We start from the raw sequence: 18,829 nt of genomic DNA, 5'->3' as shown, positions 1-18,829 counted from the left end.
TGTTTAAACATTTGGAGTAAAATAAAAATTTTTAATTTTAACAACCTTTAAAAAGTGTTAAAGCATAATTTATTATTTTTTGCATGTCCATTAAAAACTTTAAAAGGCTTAGAGTCAGGCAATAAACAGTAGCAAGCACCATGGATGCCATGCTTATATACTCCTGAAACAGCCAAAGGGAAGAAAAAATTTCTATCAGACCTAGCATTTGACCTCCTGGTACCAAACAAGAGACTTAGTGGTTTATTTTCACCAATGCCTCTGAGTTTTTTTCACTGATCAAATTTTTAAAAACTAACGTCTTTTCATTGTGCTGACTTATCTAGAATTCTTCCTGAAACCTTGTAATATGTATCCTATCGTCTCACTTCTACTTATAGGCTTATCCACTATGACTACTACCCAAAATACACCTTTAAAAATATGTTTAAAGTTATTGCTTCAAAAACGAACTGACAGTAATGTGCAACATGATAAATATAATGAACACTGCTGTATGTTATACAGGAAAGTTATTAAGAGAGGAAATCTTAATTAAGAGTTCTCATCACAAGGAAAAAAATTGTTTTTCTATTTCTTTAATTTTGTATCTATATGAGATGATGGATTCACTAAATTCACTAAACTTATTGTCATCATTTCATGATGTGTGTCACATCATTATGCAGTACACCTTAAACTTAGGCATGCTGTATGTCAATTGCATCTCAATAAAAGTGGAAGAAAAAAAAAAAGACGTGTACAAGCCATGTGACCCCCCCAATGTCAACAGCAGTGAGGTCTTTGCCAGAGCCATCCTACAGGAGAGCCTGGACTTAGTTCCTGGCTGTATAGTCTCAAGCCTAAATGCTGCCCTCCTGGAGTTTCAGTGAGTTTTAATAAATTTATTCTCTGCTTAAAAAAAAAAAAAAAGAACTGAAAGAAATGCAAGGGTCATAAATAGATAAATACTCTTCTGCTATAACGAAAACCACAAGAAGATTCCATCAAAGTATTTGGCAAGGTAGAAAAGGAGTCATCCCAGGGCCTTCCTTCAGTCACCTTACCAGTGACCACCCCAGTTACTAGATTATTCAACTTTCAGAAACTCCTCTGAAAACCAAAGTTAACCAGGAGCTAATGCAACGTAACAAAAGCTAAACAAAGTTTTTCTGCACATGGAAAGAGACATCTAAAATGACAGAATAATCTCAATACAGCAGACAGTGTATAGTAGGAATACCGGCAAATCTTCCTACAGAGTGAAGCCCTGTTATTAGTCAGTCTTGTTGATCTGCCTGCGCTAAGTTAAAGGCTACTCCACTCTCATACATTTTAGCCCTCACACTGCATGGTGCTTAAATGAATCATTGCATATGAAGATGAAATCAAGTCTTTCTGCAAGCATTTGAGTTTATTCTGAGAAAAGGTCTCTGTCTACACTACCTTGCCCAGCTAATCAGCTGAAAGAACTAAAAGTCTGCACTACTGCTTGATTGTTTTCTCTCTACAATTTTAAGCGAAATTGTTCCTAAAATAAGATAATCAGGGATTTTGACCTCATGTAGACACCGCCTATCAATACCAAGTTTTCAAGAAGTATTTCTGGAGTAAAGTGATAAAAAATGTCTCAAATATTTTTTAAAAACACAGTGCTTTTAAAAACATTTAAGTCAAAGTCTTACCCTGAAAGGGCATCTGGAGAACGTTAGTCTATTATTACTATCAACAGTTATTTTAGAAAATCTTGCACCGAACTGTATTGGGATAGAATCATATCAATAAATTCAAAAACTCTTGGCACACAGACTAGGGTGGTCTGCTTTTTGATAAAAAGTAATAGAGTAGAATTCATTATTGTAGCTCTCCCACTTAGTACAAACACCATAAAACACGACACAGAAAAAATAAACAAGTGTGTGGCTGTCAGTAGAGCCAAGACAAATTTGGAAACCAAAGAACATCAGCTGTCTTGGCAGTGAGGAGTAGTCTCATATTCTAGTTGGAAATCTGAGTGAACAAGAGTCTCTGTCCTATTTCGAAGACAGATCAATACATAGTTGTGACATCACTAAGCAAATTCTAAACCAAGAGCAGATGCAGAGAGTATTTTGATTTGGGATATTAAAGCCCCTGGATCTTGAGGGGCAGGTTTCCACAAGGCCCCTTCAGAGGCAGCATGTACTGTACACCCTGAGAACTTCCGTTTTCACCCCAGCATTTCACATCAACATTAACCTTAGAAATGGGCAAAATGCCACACCCAAAATAAGTTACATCCAAGGCTCAATGATATTAGTAAACTTAAATCCTCATCAGAAGTGATTTCAAAACCATGTCAGTAAATTTAACTGTTTACTTTGTAATGGAAAATTCACAATAAAAAATCAAATATATTTATCACAGCCAGAATGTTTTTCACTAAGACTCACCTGTTACGCCCAGAGTCTCGGAAGCCTTTGGCAAAGGGATTCCTATCTATCTTCAGGCGAGTAATCTGCAGAGCAGAAAAAAAAATCACATCAAGTCTTATTATAAATGTCAAGGAAGGTTATTAAAAATGGAAATGATGGAAGAACTATAAGTAACTCCAAAATTAACTGTCAGAGGATGTACTGTGTTCTTCTTCCCTATTTCTCAGGTATTTTATTATATTAGTAGCAAAGCTACATGAAAATTTCAGAAATCATCTAGACATTCATTTGCTATGAAAAGGACATTCCCCCGCCTCTATTCAAGCTCTGTAATAAAGCTTGCTTTGCTTTTAATATCCCTGGAGAAGGAGATTCTGAATCGTCTGTTGATAATTTGCCCTTTGTTTGACAATCTCTCTAAACTAAAGTTCTTCCCTTTATTAACTCTGTGACATGTGTCTGTTTCTCTTGCAGTAGTGGTGATGGGGAACAGCTAATATCCAGCTTCTATTTAACAGCCATTTATATGCTTGAATGTTGTTAACCTTCTTCAGAAATAGGCAATATACATTCCTTTAACTTTGTCTCTCCTTGAATCATCTTTATGGCTCTCATCTCCTCTTTTATCTGTGGAGTCGTGACCTGGTCAGAGCACTACAGTGAATGTCTAACCAGAGGTAACCATGACTTGAAGGTTCTAATGGGATTCAATCTTATATATGTAGGAGAAATAAATAATGGCTTCATTTTAACTACAGTTGTAATTTGTTGACTTACAACCAGATTTTTGCCCAGGAAGACCCCAAGATTTGAGGGAAACATTTTTGCAAGTGGTCTAATCCTCTCCATTCAAAACAACTTTTTTTAGTTATACCATCCTGAAATTGACACTAATAAACAACATCCCATTTGTTTCTTACCAGATCTCCACTTTGCCCAAAGGAGTTAACAGCCTATTTTCTAAAAAGCACATCATGCTTTGTTTTCTGTGTTCCCTGGTTTAGTGGAATCTCCAAAGTTAATGAACATCCTTGTTTCTTATTGTGCCATTTTGGCCAAGGACAAATGAACACTGCTGGACGACACTAAGGCAAAGAAAGGCACCCTTGGAAAGTCGTCTGCAATCCCCCTGTATTATGCTGTGTATGCTCTCAACCATCTGCCAATCAGCCGTGCAACACCTGGGGTAGGTGTACTCCATATGCTACTGTCTCAGTTTGTGGATAAAACTACATTATAAATGAGATAATGTAAGAGTCTGCTAAGTAATTCACCATGTCTGCCACTCTGCCACTGAAAGAATTCTTTATAATTCATTATAGCTCAATTATCTGTTCATTTAAATCATGTTTAAAGAACATTTAATAACTTAAGTGCTCATTTAAAATAGTATTTTAAAAAAGAGTACAGATTTATATAATGGTGCCTTGTCTAAGTACAGGTTTATCACAATTACTATTATAATGATTTTTATTACTGACATCACATCTGTTGAGTGCATACCATGTATGCTGTAATATGAGTTTTGTGCATATTATTTTATTGAATTCTCATAGCAACTTAGATGTAGTTATTATCCCAATTTTATGTTTCTTTTATACTGGGTTAAGTTTCCTATGATCATAAGGTTAACTGGCCATAGAACTGGGCTAGCACCCCAGGCTTTAGAGCCCACGCTGGTAGCCACCAAGCATGGGCTGCTTACCAATTTTCCAAAAGTTCTTCAAAATAGCAGCCAGGAAGTTTAAAAAAATGAACATGGTTTTTCATTATCAATTTTCTTTTCTTCTAATTTTTCCATCCTCTTAATCGATTTGTCAACATTTGTGAATTGGTGTTAGTCACCAACGTGTACCAAAAGCCCAGTGTAGCTCGTTTATTGTATCACAGAGGCTAGTAGAAAATACACTTTTAATACAGTTAATTGGGTGTGTTGGAGAGAGACTGATAGATAGACAGGCAGACAGAGAAAAAAGATGAACTGGGTAACAAATGCCTCTGCTCTTTTCTCCCCATGCATTATATATTTTTCCTTTAAAAAGAAACTCATTTTCTACACCTGACATATTTTAAGAATATCTTCCTAATTATCTCCAGCCCTTTTAAAGGTTAATTTCATGTTCCCTCCCAAAAGCCTGTATAGAAGTGTGACAACGTGAGTATGAGAGGACAGGACAGCCTGGGCTGTGGGACAGGTGTCGCCACACGGACGAGAACAGATGAGCCTCTCAGCCCTAAAGGAGGACACGCAGGACAGGGTCCGAATCTCCTAAGAAGCTTTAAAACAACAGAAAACACAACAGAGAGTTTATAAAGCCTAAAATTGTTAACTGAGATGTATATAAATGTAAAGAGAAGTGGAAACCTAGAATAATTCTGCTGACCATTGAAGTTTTAAAAAAATCTACCACAGACCACATCAGCCTCAACTCCATCGCTATTTCTTATGAAAACTGGCCAGAATTGCATGGATCAAATAATTGCCTCAATTCAATTCTCCACCAGCTTGACACAGCCTTAAAGAAGTACATATACTAATTCATATAGAAAAGAAGTATTTCACTTCTCAAATTATTTCTAATTTTACAAAAGGATTACTCCATAATCGCTCATCTCTCAGACTATAAGCATATGCATCACCCTCTATCACAATTAAAGCATATCTTGAAAGAAATAGCCCTTTTGTATATATATACTAAAATGACTGCATAGGATAAATGCTTCTGAAATATTTCCCATAATATATGGATGGTAGCTTTAAAATAAAGTGAGCTGTCAAATCCCATGCCCTGTGACACAACTCACTTTCATATCCTACGTGTCTATTTCCTAGTCAATACACATGCTTTCTAATTTTAATTATGACATCAGGATTCAATGTCTCAAAATGGAGAGTAAACCTACACTGCCAGTCATGAGACACACTCTGGTCTAAAGAAATCCTCACTAGAGTAGCTTTACATGGGGACTAATGCATAAATAATTGTTATTACAATACATATATATTCTGGATGTCATACATGGCAAATGCTTTATGAAAATTCATAACATTTAGCTACAGTGAAAAGAAGAGCTAGCTTTCAATCTGTACATGAAATTAAACGTCTAGAAAGATCCCAATTCTGAGAACAGTACCTGCTGATTCTGATAGGCGGTGACAGTGGTGAAAACAGTTTCTGGAAAGGAGAATGCCTTCACTCCCTCCCCAGATGGAACAGGCTTGATGGGAGAAAGATCATCCCCACAGTCTTTACGGATGACATGGACTCGTGGTTGGTATTTGTGCATAGAATGAAGAATAATCTATGTCAAGGAAAGAAAAGCCAAATTTGTCAGCAACTTCTGCCTTGACTAAATATTTAACGTGCAAAACGAATCCCAGTTGGAAATAAAAATATCCAAGGCTCTGAAAGTGCCAATTTAATAACGTATATCAAAATTGGACTGAGACTGCTAGGAAGCTGTTTGCAAAGTGTGCATAAAAATACAAACAAAAAAAAGTAATCACTATTTTGGCAGAACCCTGTGTATAACCGTACGAATGTAACATCAAATTTTCTGTTTCTGAAAACACAAGAATAAATTCATAAGCCTTTTATTTATAATGAGCCTAATGGAACACAGAGCCCAAAACAATAAAACTAAAAATGAGATTGAAATGATTATTTGAATTCTACCACACCCATCCCCTAAAAATAAGTGTCTGCACACCAAGGTTTTCTTCAGAAACATTTTTCCCTTGTTGGTGACCACAACATGTCTATTCAAGGGCAAAGGGATTTTAAGGATACCCCAGGGTGTGACTTATGCGTGGCTCACAAAGTCTCTGGTTTGCCTGGAGAGCCCAGCGTCCGTGCTCCCATCATAACAAGGCTTTCAAAACCCAGATGCCTGGCGATGCAAAAGCTCTCAGACTCAGCTAGGGGAATCTGATGATATGGTTCAACTGCCTTCTGCCCAAAGACTCCACTTCTGAGAATTTATCCTAAGGAAATATTCCAAATCCAGAAAAGCGTTTCATATACAAAGATGTGCGGCGCACCATTTATAACAGTGGAAAAACTATAAACCACTGACATGAGTAGATTGGTTAGGTAAATGAAAGTCCACACAGTGGGATACAGCATTATTCAGCCATTACTAACGCTTTTAGGACATTTTTAACCACATAATGAAACGCTTCTTTTTAAATCTTAAATTAGAATAAAGGATCCAAGTTGGTTTTCAACTTACCATAACTACATAAAAGTAGACAGTAAAAAGGACCCATACAAAGATATGAAGAGTGGTCACAGCTCTGGATGATGGAATTGTGCGTGAATGTTTTCTTCTTCTTTATATGTTTTATGCTGTCAAGCTTGAGGAGGCGGGGTAAAGAAATAGCCCTAACCCTCTATGCCTACTTTCTGGAGATCAGCTCGGTGCTTTGTGACCACCTAGACGGGTGGGATAGGGAGGGTGGGAGGGAGATGCAAGAGGGAGGGGATATGGGTATATATGTATACATTTAGCTGATTCACTTTGTTATGCAGCAGAAACTAACACAACATTGTAAAGCAATTATACTCCAATAAAGACATTAATAAATAAATAAATAAATGCAATGTGTGATTCTGGATTGGAACCCAGACAGGAAAAAACATTACTAAAAAGACATTATTGTGACAGCTGGAAAATTTTGAATATGGACTGTGTATTAAAAATAGTATATGTCAATGATTAAAAAAAAAAAGAAAGAAATAGACCTATCCAATGGGATTTTCTATTTGCTGCCAGGAATCCAAATTAAGGTATTCGCTAATGAGTTTAGTTAATGAATCTATATCTTTCCTGAACTATACAATTTGAATTCAGGTTTTGAGGAGTTAGGAGTTTGGAGAAATGCTTAAACAAAGGTCTGGGGAAAACACAGTGGTTGGTTGACCTGCCTCATGTTTTTCAGGATGTGCACAGCTTAATAAGCCAAATTCAGAATCACTGGTCAGCCCAAACACAAATAGCCCTCTACCTGTAGAGTGTGTTTGCTGCCCCAAAAGGATGTCTTTACACTCTGTTATTAACCAACAGCTTTGGGGGTTTTTAAACCCTAAAATTTTCTTTCTATCAGTGGAGGAAATGCCTGGATAGCAGATCTAATGATGGTACCCACCAGATGTTCTTGATGGAACGACAGCATGAGTCTGAGGAAAGGACAAGAGGGGACAATAGCCTTCATCATCACCCAGGGACACACAATGCAAATCAGCAACCTCTGGAAAAGTCTTTTTCCAGGTTTAAAAAAGGACAGAATTTCAACTAACTCGTTCATGGCTCACAAAATCAGTTTAGAGTGTTGCAACTGGCAATTTTTTAAATAAGTAAAATTAGAAAATAAAGCAGAAAAATAGAGTGTGCTGCTTGTAGTAAGGATGGGTACTGTTTTCCAAAACACTGTCTGTTTTCTCTGTGTGTGTGTGTGTGTGTGTGTGTGTGTGTGTGTGTGTATACTAAGTCTAACATGAAATGTATGTCTGGCTGTGAGTCAGGTAAAAAGTATGAAAAAGCAAGATTTAATTCTAATGATTCTAATGATTAGCAAATTCCAGAGCAGACGAAAAATTGGAAAAAGCCACTTTACATTAAACAAACAAAAATAAAGTGCATAGCCAAGAAGACGAGAGTGAACTGGCTTGTAGTGAAGGAAACAAAAATTCATTTGGGTTTCTGTTTACTAGTCTATGAAAAGTGGGTTCTTGTTTTATGAAGTCTTTGTTCTCTCAAGCAGATTCCTCTATATAGCTATATACACTTTAATTTCATTTATTTGTTTATATCCTTATGGAATCTCCAAAATGACTAAAGGTGGGGTATACTGGGGTAGGGGACAGAAATAGCTGAGGCATGCCTATATTTGCACATTAAAGGGTAACTGCCAATAGTAACCTGAAAATTATTCAAGAAAAATAATATACTTTCAATATAATCTATAGGAATGTAGTATATCCCTGTAAATTTTAAGAGAACGCTAAACGAGCCCTAGTTATTCTCATAAAATAGCATTATTTGCTTTTTAATGAACTATCAAAGTTATAATGACAAGTGTTCAAGAATATTTTGCTTATTTAATAGAACAAGTAGAACGAGGAGAGCCACTGGCCTTATAAACAAGGAGACCACAATGATAATGCCCATTTCTGAAACTCAAGTAATTATATCTGATCTGCATGTTCCGCGCTCTCTGTTCTGTTCAGATGGAGGATGTTTTTTTCTTTGGGGCATTACCTAGTAGCACAGATAGTCATATAGACCTCTGTCCATAAACACGGGGTGCTTTCCCATGTGAAGGTTAATACAGTTTTTTCCCACATTAAAGATACTAGGTTTGAGTCAAAAGAAGCACGATGTTACGTATTTCTGATCTGATGGGCCTAAAGTGCCTGTAGTTTGACAGATACACCACCTGTCCCTTACAAAACAGCTCAATAGGGAAACACTACCTGCTGACTCTGGAAATTTTCTACATGACCTAAATGCCAGTGTTGGAACAAGTCAAGCAAAGGACCAAGAAGGAGCAGATAACAAAAACCTGGCTCCCTGCATTTTTGGTGATACCAGATGTGGACTTGCTTTCAATGGTAGGGGTCAGGGTAGTTACACAGGGTCGCAAGCTCCATAGCAAAGTGGCCTGGGTTTTGTTTCAAGTGTGACGTTGTGTATGAAGCACTCCTTACAAATATGGACTTTCAAATTCATCAGCTCATTTGAGTCACTCAGAATTCTCTGGTTCCAATATAACCCATGAGAGAACCAAGGCCCAGAGAATAAAAGTTTTTTGCTTATGAACCTTAGACCTCTAAGCCATGGCAAGTTCCTTCCATCAGGGAGATCTAGCAATCTCCCCTGTGACCTCTTGCTTCCCCATCTGATTCTCGAGCAGAAATGGGAAGAGGGTGAGGACAAACTCAGAGCTAGGGTGACTGTATCAGTGAATCCTCAGCAGCTGGAAGAACAGACCCTCCGACAAGTTTCCTGGCTGTGGACGCCTGACTGTGCTTCCTTCCAAAGTACACCAGCACTGTGGGTACAAGTCCTGCCCCGGTTTAAGGTGCACCATTACCTGTTAAATGTCTTCTAATTCTGCAGGGAAATGTTCACCTAAATGTTTCCCTCCAGACAGCAAATTCCAAGTGAAACATGCACATGATGAGAAGGAAATACCCCACCCAAGCATGCTGACCATCTGCCCCCAGGTAACCCAAGGACCAGTCTTGGTTTGTATACAATCCAAGACAAAGCTGACTATGGTCTCCCCAAAGGGCAAGTAGGGATTATAAAGTCTTCACAACATTCAAGATTAGCTGTGGAGAGTGAAGTAAGTCAGAAAGAGAAAAACAAATACCGTATGTTAACACATATATATGGAATCTAAAAAAAAAAAAAGGTCTGAAGAACCTAGAGGCAGGACAGGAATAAAGACGCCGACGTAGAGAATGGACTTGAGGACACGGGTAGGGGGAAGGGTAAGCTGGGACGAAGTGAGAGAGTGGCATGTACATATATACACTACCAAATGTAAAATAGATAGCTAGTGGGAAGCAGCCGCATAGCACAGGGAGATCAGCTCACTGCTTTGTGACCACCTAGAGGGGTGGGATAGGGAGGGTGGGAGGGAGACACAAGAGGGAGGAGATATGGGGATATATGTATACGTATAGCTTTGTCATAAAGCAGAAACTAACACACCACTGTAAAGCAATTATACTCCAATAAAGATGTTAAAAAGACATACATGTGTAGTCCTAAAAATTATAAGATTAATTTTTCTTAACTTTAATAAAAAGTTGACATGCTAAACAGAAAAAAAAAAAAAGATTAGCTGTGGAGTGGTGGGACGTTTCTACATCTCTAGATTCTCACCGATGTTCCTCTCTAAACAATTCTTGGTGTTTGGAAAGATGAAAAATCACTTTGGGGAAAATCACAATGGCACATAATCTCATGTTTTGTGCAGCCCTAGATCCACTCACAGCCCCGTGACAATTTGTTTCCTCCAATCTCTCTGTGTTTAATAAAAGTCCCAGGTCTACATGGAGTTCTCAAGTCACCATGTTGAACACTTGTACATCTTTAGCGGAATAAAACTGGGAACTGAGAGGACAAAAAGTAGGAAACTAATTTAGAACGCAAATTAGAAAATTACCTCACATTTGAATCTACAGCTTGATTGGTTAGAGATTAGTGTCACTTCCTTTAGAATTAGGGGGCGGGGAGGCTCGACTGTATGAGGGCAGAGAGGTGAGAGTCCCTGAGAGGTCTCTGCATCAGGAAAGGGACTGCTGAATTAGTCCCATCACAATGGTACTGCTGTCTTCTCAGACGCTGAATCACATCAGCAATAGAATAAGAAATGACTTCCTAATCTCTAATCTAACCTTATTTAGGGTCATCAACTGAGCAACGAAACACAACAGACACCTTCTGCACGGAGCCTTCCCAATCTCTCCTGGCTGGAACAATGTGGCAGCTGCACTGCTCTGACATCACGATCACCTGTGTGCCTGTCTTCTCTCCCCATCTAGGCTAGAAGATCACTGAAGGCAGAGACTATGGCTTCTTATCTCTTACTACATTTTACAAAGTCTTCGAAACTTTGTTTTTAAATAAAGAACAGAAAAGAGCATTTTCCCTCCTACCTTCTCCTCTAGTATCAAGCAATAGGTACATTTTTACTATTTGCAAAGGCAATTTCCTTGCTTCCAAAATGCACAGGTACATATTATTCTCTCCCTATTCCCTGCGCACACTAATTACTTTTCTTTATTAAAGTATTACATCCTGTCACAACCTTAAAAGAATTTTACTGGAAGATGACACACTTCTATAGATTTTATCTGTTTTCTGCTATGTTTTTATTTTTTTTAAAGAGTGAAATGTTATAATTATTTAGGTATAAACAATTGTGGCTCAAGTTGCAATCTATTCTTTTGTATTTTAAACAAATGCTGTGTGATATTTAACGTTATGTGTCAACTTGGCTAGACCATGGTACCTAGATGTTTGGCCAAACACCAGTCCGGATGTCATTGTGAAGGTACTTTTCAGTTGAGATTAACATTTAAATCAGTAGAGTAAAGCAGATACCCCCCATTATGTGGGTGGGCCTTACCCAATCAGTTGAAAGACTTAAGAGAAAAAAGGTGGAGGTCCCCTGAGGAAGAGGAAATTCTGCTTCAAGGCTCAAGCTGCAACATCATCTCTTCCCTGGGTCTTCAGCCTGCCCACCCACCCTGCAAATTTCACACCTACCAGCCGCCACAATTGTGTGAGCCAGTTCCCTAAAATAAATCCCTCCTCTATCTCTATCTCTATTTCTATCTATATCTATATCTATATCTATAATTATATCTATACAGTCTATTGGTTCTGTTTCTCTAGAGAATGCTGTTTTAAATAAAGTCTAGTGAAATTATGAAGTTAAAATCAGATAGATGGATAAATTACTAGATCTATATCTAATTTTGTAGATGTGGTAGATATTAGATATAAAGCCAGTAATTTGATCTGAAAGAATTTGAATTATAGAATGACTATATTTATTTAAAGGAGTTTGTCCCTTATATATGACAGTGTATAGTTTTTAGACCCACTTATCTCTTTAAAAGATATATTCTCAAACTATAGAACTCAGAAAAGCAGGGTATGTTTAAGCTTTGAAAACAAGTAACAGTGCCATTTATTTTTTTTTTATTTTTTTATTTTTTTAAAGATTTATTTATTGATTGATTGATTGCTATGTTGGGTCTTCGTTTCTGTGCTAGGGCTCTCTCCAGTTGCGGCAAGCGGGGGCCACTCTTCATCGTGGTGCGCGGGCCTCTCACTATCGCGGCCTCTCCCGTTGCGGAGCACAGGCTCCAGACGCGCAGGCTCAGCAGTTGTGGCTCACGGGCCTAGCTGCTCCGTGGCACGCGGGATCCTCCCAGACCAGGGCTCGAACCCGTGTCCCCTGCATTAGCAGGCAGACTCTCAACCACTGCGCCACCACGGAAGCCCCCAGTGCCATTTATCTTTAAAATTTTTACTGTAAAAAAAAATTAAAGACCCCTCAATGGATGCACTGGCAAAATTTCACAGTTGGCTCCCTCAATGAGACAGAAGAAACTAGTGTTCTTTCATTGAAATCAAATGAAAAATAACTGTTACAACCTGACTGTGTATATACAGAAAAAAAAGAAGAGAAGCAAAGTAATGCACTAAAGTACAGGGCATGAAGTTGGATTCAGAAATAAACTGTACACTGTTACTTTTCTGATTCTGGTTTAGAATATGAAAGGCAACAAATAAACAAAAGCACTGGCAGTTTGAGAGAGATGAATGAGTCTTAAAAATCCAGATGCTGCATCTGTACCACAATGAAATTTGTACTTGAATGTCTTCATTAAGGTCAATTTGCTTAAGATATTATCTAGCAACTTACAAATCACATCCTGTCATCACTGTATTACTAGCTTATGACACTTTGCATTTTTGTTTGAAAAGATTGACCCATAAATATGCTATCTTCATGTCACCCCTTTGAGAAATGAACTAGTTGGTATTCCTTTTATGTACGATATATGCTCTTAAAAAGGCATTTCAATCCTGCTTCAGTCAAAACCCTCTCAAATAACAGAAACCTAATAGAAATGCTAGCATTGAGTGGAAATCAACAAGTATCCAGAGTTACTTATTTATTAAAATAATAAGGGTAGTCTTGCCTAGGAACAATACTGTATAAAAATTAATAAGGTGTTAAAAATGACTATATTATTGAAATGGCTGGCTTTAGCATATATGTCATTTTTCAGCAGTTTTAAGACGAAAAGGAATTATTACAACGTATTTGACACCTTAGATGTCATTACAAAACAACTGGGAGCTTGCAAGTGGAACACGCAAACAGCGTAAGCCTGGGCCGTTATTGAGAAGCATGAGCTTCTGCAGGAGAAAGAACTGGATGCAGGCAGGACACAATAAATTATTATCACTGTTCACCCAACTGCCAAGAATTCATATTCAGAGTATAATAATTGGCACCTCACGGGATTTCAAACAAATGTTTTGGCTAAAAATGGCTGCCTGAGGTTCTTCCATTCCAATACAAATGCAATATCTCGTTTTCCCTATTAAATGCTTCATAGAATACTCTGGCCACAGGCATAATCTCTGATGCAACTATAACCTAGATTTTGCACGGACTGTGCTCAGGCTAGTCAACCAGGAGAGGAATTTCATGATCTTAGAAAAGTTTATTTCCTTCAGGCAGGCACAGTACAGATATGGCCCACGCCACCCAATGGAGGCAAATTAGGGAGGCCATGTACTCACGTGGCCTTGGTCATCCAGTTCGTTGTTGGTGAGCTTCAGCTTGTCGAAACTGATCACTTGTCTCATCCAAGTCTCCCCTGAGGCAGGCGAGTCCGGATGAATGTACACCCGGGGTGGCACAGGGGAATCAGCGTTGCCCGCCACCATCCATTTAGAGCTGTGGTAAACATACCTAGAAGGCAATGACAAGGCTCAGTTTGTGAACTGTTGCTTTCTTGGAATTTCCAACTCAGTAGACTCAGACAAAATGTGTACCCTTTAAAAAGTCTAAAATTCGACGATTTGCTCTTTACATTCAATGCATATAAAATAAGAATTCAAGCACTTTAAAACTCTCTGAAGCAGTGGTAACCTACTGACCACTCAAAGTGGTATGTTAAGGATTTAGTGAAAAATATGCACACTATTCCCACCATAAATGCAAGTATTTTAATTTGGATGAATCACACTTAAACACATTAGACATTCTGTCTGTATTCTGATGTTTTCCATTTTTCATCTGGATGTTCAATTGACATGAAGAAACTATTAAGTTGTCAATCTCCCCTTTAAGGAAATCTCAGAAATACTTGAGAGTTATATCTTAAAGTGTCCCACTTTCTTTATCACTTCCCATTTTATGCTTATGTTCAAACTGATGAGATAGATGGTAGAAAGGCAAGGGGAAATTGTCAGAACTTTCAGTAAATTTATTTTCATAGGGAAAAAAGTTCCATCTATTATCATTTATAATTATTTTTTCTAACTCTATTACACTATAAACTGAGGATATTCCGTTTAATTTTAAAAGTTTGTAAAATCATAAAACATAGGCCTTTATCTCCTATATTTCTCTTTTTTTTGACTATTGTAAGAAAATTCTTTAAATTTTTTTATACCACTAATTAAAATACACATCAAACTTTAAAAATTATGATATATCTAATTAGCATTACCTTTCTAAGAGACAAAACATCTTATTCTATTTGTTTGTGTATGTCAACTATATTGACTCTGTAAAAATAATCATTTAAATAACAATGTTTCAAGTAGTATACAAGATAATAATGTTTAATCTTATATTCAGACCATCATTTATTAATGTTAATTTAAACTACACTAATTCAAAAACTAGAAACTAGTATATTGATGATTGACTTAGAAAAGGGTAGAAAATGAAATTATATACTTGGATGTTTTTCTTCCATTTGTTTTAAAATATGGCATACAATTTAAAGCAAAAATTTACAAATAGTCTCAGAGAATTCTACCAGTATATTTGCAAATTTCTTTTTAAAATAGCATGAAACATTTTCATAATATCTCCAGTAAGGCTCACTGTTTCAATATGGTCACACATTTCATTCTCTATTGAGTCCAATATGCCTTCAATTCTTTAATTCCTTTTCTTGGGAAAAAATACATTATCACAAAATTAATAAAAACAATTCCCCTTAATTGATATAATGCAATTTCAATAAATAAGCTCCTAAATGCATGGCCTTTTATGAATATTAATTTTACATTCTAATAAATCACAATCACCTTTCATTTCACCAAATACCATTCTTTGATAGCAGAGAATAAGCCAAAAATATTTGTTTCTACCATTGTTGAAAAAGTTGGAAAATAAAATGCAAATCTTAGAAATGCAAGAAAAGCAGCACAATGGATATAGAGCTATTGCCAAAATAAATAGAGTAATATGCTCTGTCAAAACCTTGAAAAAGTATGCATATTGAATAGTTCAAAAATCCACACCCACTAAGAGAATAAATGCTACATGTTACATATTCTTTGTGAAACATTCTCAACACAAATGCTAAAAACAATTTTTTTCTTGAGAAGCAATATAAGTGAAACCAAATTTATGTTTTATAATTTGATCTTTTATAATATGGCATCTTAATACTAATACTTGAAATTTTTCTTGCTTTATGTGGGAATAATAAGGATCAGTTAAGAAAAATAAACCATCCAAAATATATGGAAGAGATTTGGAGAAAGAAATAGAAGACAAACTTAGAAGAAAAAGGAATAATTTCTAAGCTCATTAGAAGTACATTGTCTTCCTAAGCGCAAAACCCAAATTAGAATATGGATTTTAAACCAAGTATATTTAAAGAATAAACTTCAATGTCTTCTAGCTTCTATCATGTAGTAGATAATTTTAGCAAAGCTCCCTAATGAATTATTTAATTAAAATAAGGGATACAACTTATACACAAAACACAATAAAACTGTCCTTTTTATTACCCATATTTTTAGTATCCCATATGTGCCTGTACTAATTAAATCTGTACACTTTTGACACCATAAACCTGTTTCAAAAAAGCGACTCCCTAAATCTTAAAGAGTAATAAAAACCAAATCTGATTTCATTTAAAAACTTCCTAAATGCTCTAGCTGTTTATTTAAAAGACAGAAACAAAGAAATTTAAAGAAGCATCTTCCGATTTTCCACTCAGAATTTCCTTTTTTAAATGTTAGCATTTTTTTTTAAACATCTTTATTGGAGTATAATTGCTTTACAATGGTGTGTTAGTTTCTGCTTTATAACAAAGTGAATCAGTTCAGCTCCTCAGGAAAATAAAAAGAATTGCCATTGACGACTATTGATTTGCTTACTTGCAGAAGGAAAAGCAAAGGTTGGTTTGATACTGAAGAAAGTATCTTTTCCAACTTTACTTGATATCTAGATAAATATATTCTCTCAAAATCCAAACACTACAGAACTTTTTAAAAATTACTGTGTTAACTACCAGCCAAAAAAACAACAGTAAGGTAACAAATTCATTGCCAGCTTAAAGATGTCTTAATATAGTAATGAATTGAGATTTTTTTTTCTAAATTGTAAAAAATCTTCAATAATTTTCTCAAATTAAAGGGAAAAAGCCTGTGAAGAGTTATGATTTTGTATGTAACACAATAAAGGGAATTTATTTAAATGTCCAAAAATTTGCGAAGAAAATGGAACAATTTGTTAACTATTATGTATATCTACAAACTTGACTCAACATTTCGTCTCAAAATCCTAATCAAAATGTGAATCAACATTAAAGTCACATTTAGTTTAGCAACACTAAACTGACCCCTTATTAAAATTCCTCAACACTTAAAGACATTTCTGTATCTATTAAAAGCAAAACAAATTTTTTTTTTCACATTTATTGCAAGAGAAGGCACCATCTAGACTACTGGAAGTGACAGGGTTTGGATTATGGATCTGATAATTCTACAGGCTTCTGGAAACAAATATCATAATCAGCACAGATTAAATAGGCGTATCCTGTAAAATCCCAGGGTTTTCTTATCCTCTGTACCCATCTGATCACTGTACCTGTATCTTTTGTTGTCCACTGGCACAATATCCATGGCAATGTAATATTGCTGGTGAGGATCTAATCCTGATATCTTCACTCTCATTGCTGGAAACATGCGCCTATGTATAAGGGAGGGGAGGAAAGACGGTTTGGGTTCTGTTTTTGTTTATGATTACGCTTGGAGAATGAATAAGCAAAGAAAACTCTCGAATCTGTATTTTTCACATGGAAAAACTTATAACATTCACTTTGGTAATGTAATTCAAAGAATCTGAACACAGGATGTATCAAAACTGAGTCATTTAAATGTAATTTGTTGTACCCTGTACCTGCATTCCATGTTTACTGAAATGTCAGAATAGCTAAAAGCAAAAAAGAAAAATTGTACACTGAAGAAATAATGGCACAGAAAGCACTTTATTTTTTAAACAAAAATCGGTAAGCAGATAGACTTTAATAATACAAATAATAAAGTGTTCCAAATGGTAGAAATAGAAAATTTGAATTTCTAAAAGTGATAAAATATATTATAATGTGAAATTTTAAAAGGGTTATAAAAAAAAGCACAAGGAGCCAATGTGCCATGCCATAACCAAACAATATGTTCTTTATTGAGACAGGACTTCCTGTCTGCAGCATGGTAAAGGTGAAGTGCAAAAGTTGCTCTAAATTTGAAAGGTATAGTAAAACTTCTTTATTGAAAGCAGAAACTAAACACAGTGTATATTTACCAAATCATTCCTTCCCCCACCATACCCTGAAAATACTTTCTTATTTAACCACACTTACTCAAAACGTTGCTAATTAAAACAAATGAAAATCCACATTTCTCTTGGCTTCCCAGAGATGCATATAAAAGGAGATGCTAAAATAAACGCATCTATCTTTTAAAAAGGGCACAGTAGCAAGGAATACAACAGCAAATTATTGTATATAAAAAAACAAATAAAGCAGTTCTCCTTAAAAAAAAAACAAAAAACTTTCATCTAATGATTTATGTCTAGGACCCTTCCGGTTATTCTAATTTTTGCTAATTTAACCTTATAACACAAATTTTAGTACTGTTATTTACCAGAAATGTTTCCTATAACAATAAAGCCATTAAAGACCACTTCCAGAGAAAAGAAAGTCCATTATTCCTAACTAGGCATGAGAACAGTTTAATACGCTGGCTGTTTTAGTGTTATTTCAGTGCACCTGTAAGATAAAGAGTAAAGGTCTTTAACTCCATCCTTTATAAGACAACTGTTGCTTTGTGTTGTTGAAGACTGAATTTGGATCATTAATAAAAAGCTCTGTGAAAATGTAGAAGGTAGCATATGGATTCAATAAAATATGTTTTTGTAATTTCTAATAAGTTTGGATACTTTTATGCTATCCAGGTTTTTGCCATGTGTACTCCCTGAAAGAGTTGTGTGTGCTTTTTAAAGTTTCTTTTAAGGAAGATAGTATTCACCGATTTCACTGCACTAAATGAACTGAAAACTTTAAAACGCAAAGATTTCTGTCCCTCCCTCACATTAACATGATCTGTGCAACAAATCAATTTATTTTACTAACTGACGGATGTGCAAATTTCACACTTTCAAAAAAATAGATATAACTTACAAATTTTTTTGGTATTCCTCAGCAAATTTAGGCTAATTTGTTGGATTTCATTTAGAAAAAAAAGTAACCACGTAACTGTGAATCTATAAAAAGAATGGTTTTTTTAAAATCGGGGCAATTGTTTTTGCAGGGATTAAGCATGTATTACTGGTGATTCCACTAATTTTCATCCTAATCTAATAT

The 18,829-nt window shown here is 35.9% G+C and overlaps 1 protein-coding gene across 1 annotated transcript in view; it reads right to left on the bottom strand.

The window, feature by feature from the left end:
- The window catches only part of TBX18 (T-box transcription factor 18), a 31,133-nt gene that overhangs the window by 8,159 nt on the left and 4,145 nt on the right, over positions 1-18,829 (bottom strand). The window contains exons 3-6 of the mRNA XM_082473966.1: positions 17,056-17,157; positions 13,737-13,908; positions 5,529-5,696; positions 2,412-2,476 (exon numbers count right to left, since the gene is read on the bottom strand). Coding sequence (XP_082330092.1) covers positions 2,412-2,476; positions 5,529-5,696; positions 13,737-13,908; positions 17,056-17,157 — 507 coding nt within the window. The remainder of the gene's footprint in view (positions 1-2,411; positions 2,477-5,528; positions 5,697-13,736; positions 13,909-17,055; positions 17,158-18,829) is intronic.

Source organism: Balaenoptera physalus (genome assembly GCF_965194825.1).
Source record: "Balaenoptera physalus genome assembly, chromosome: 9".
Lineage (NCBI taxonomy): Eukaryota > Metazoa > Chordata > Mammalia > Artiodactyla > Balaenopteridae > Balaenoptera > Balaenoptera physalus.
Note: the sequence above shows the minus strand (reverse complement) of the source record. Positions and strands in the feature narration are given on the sequence as shown.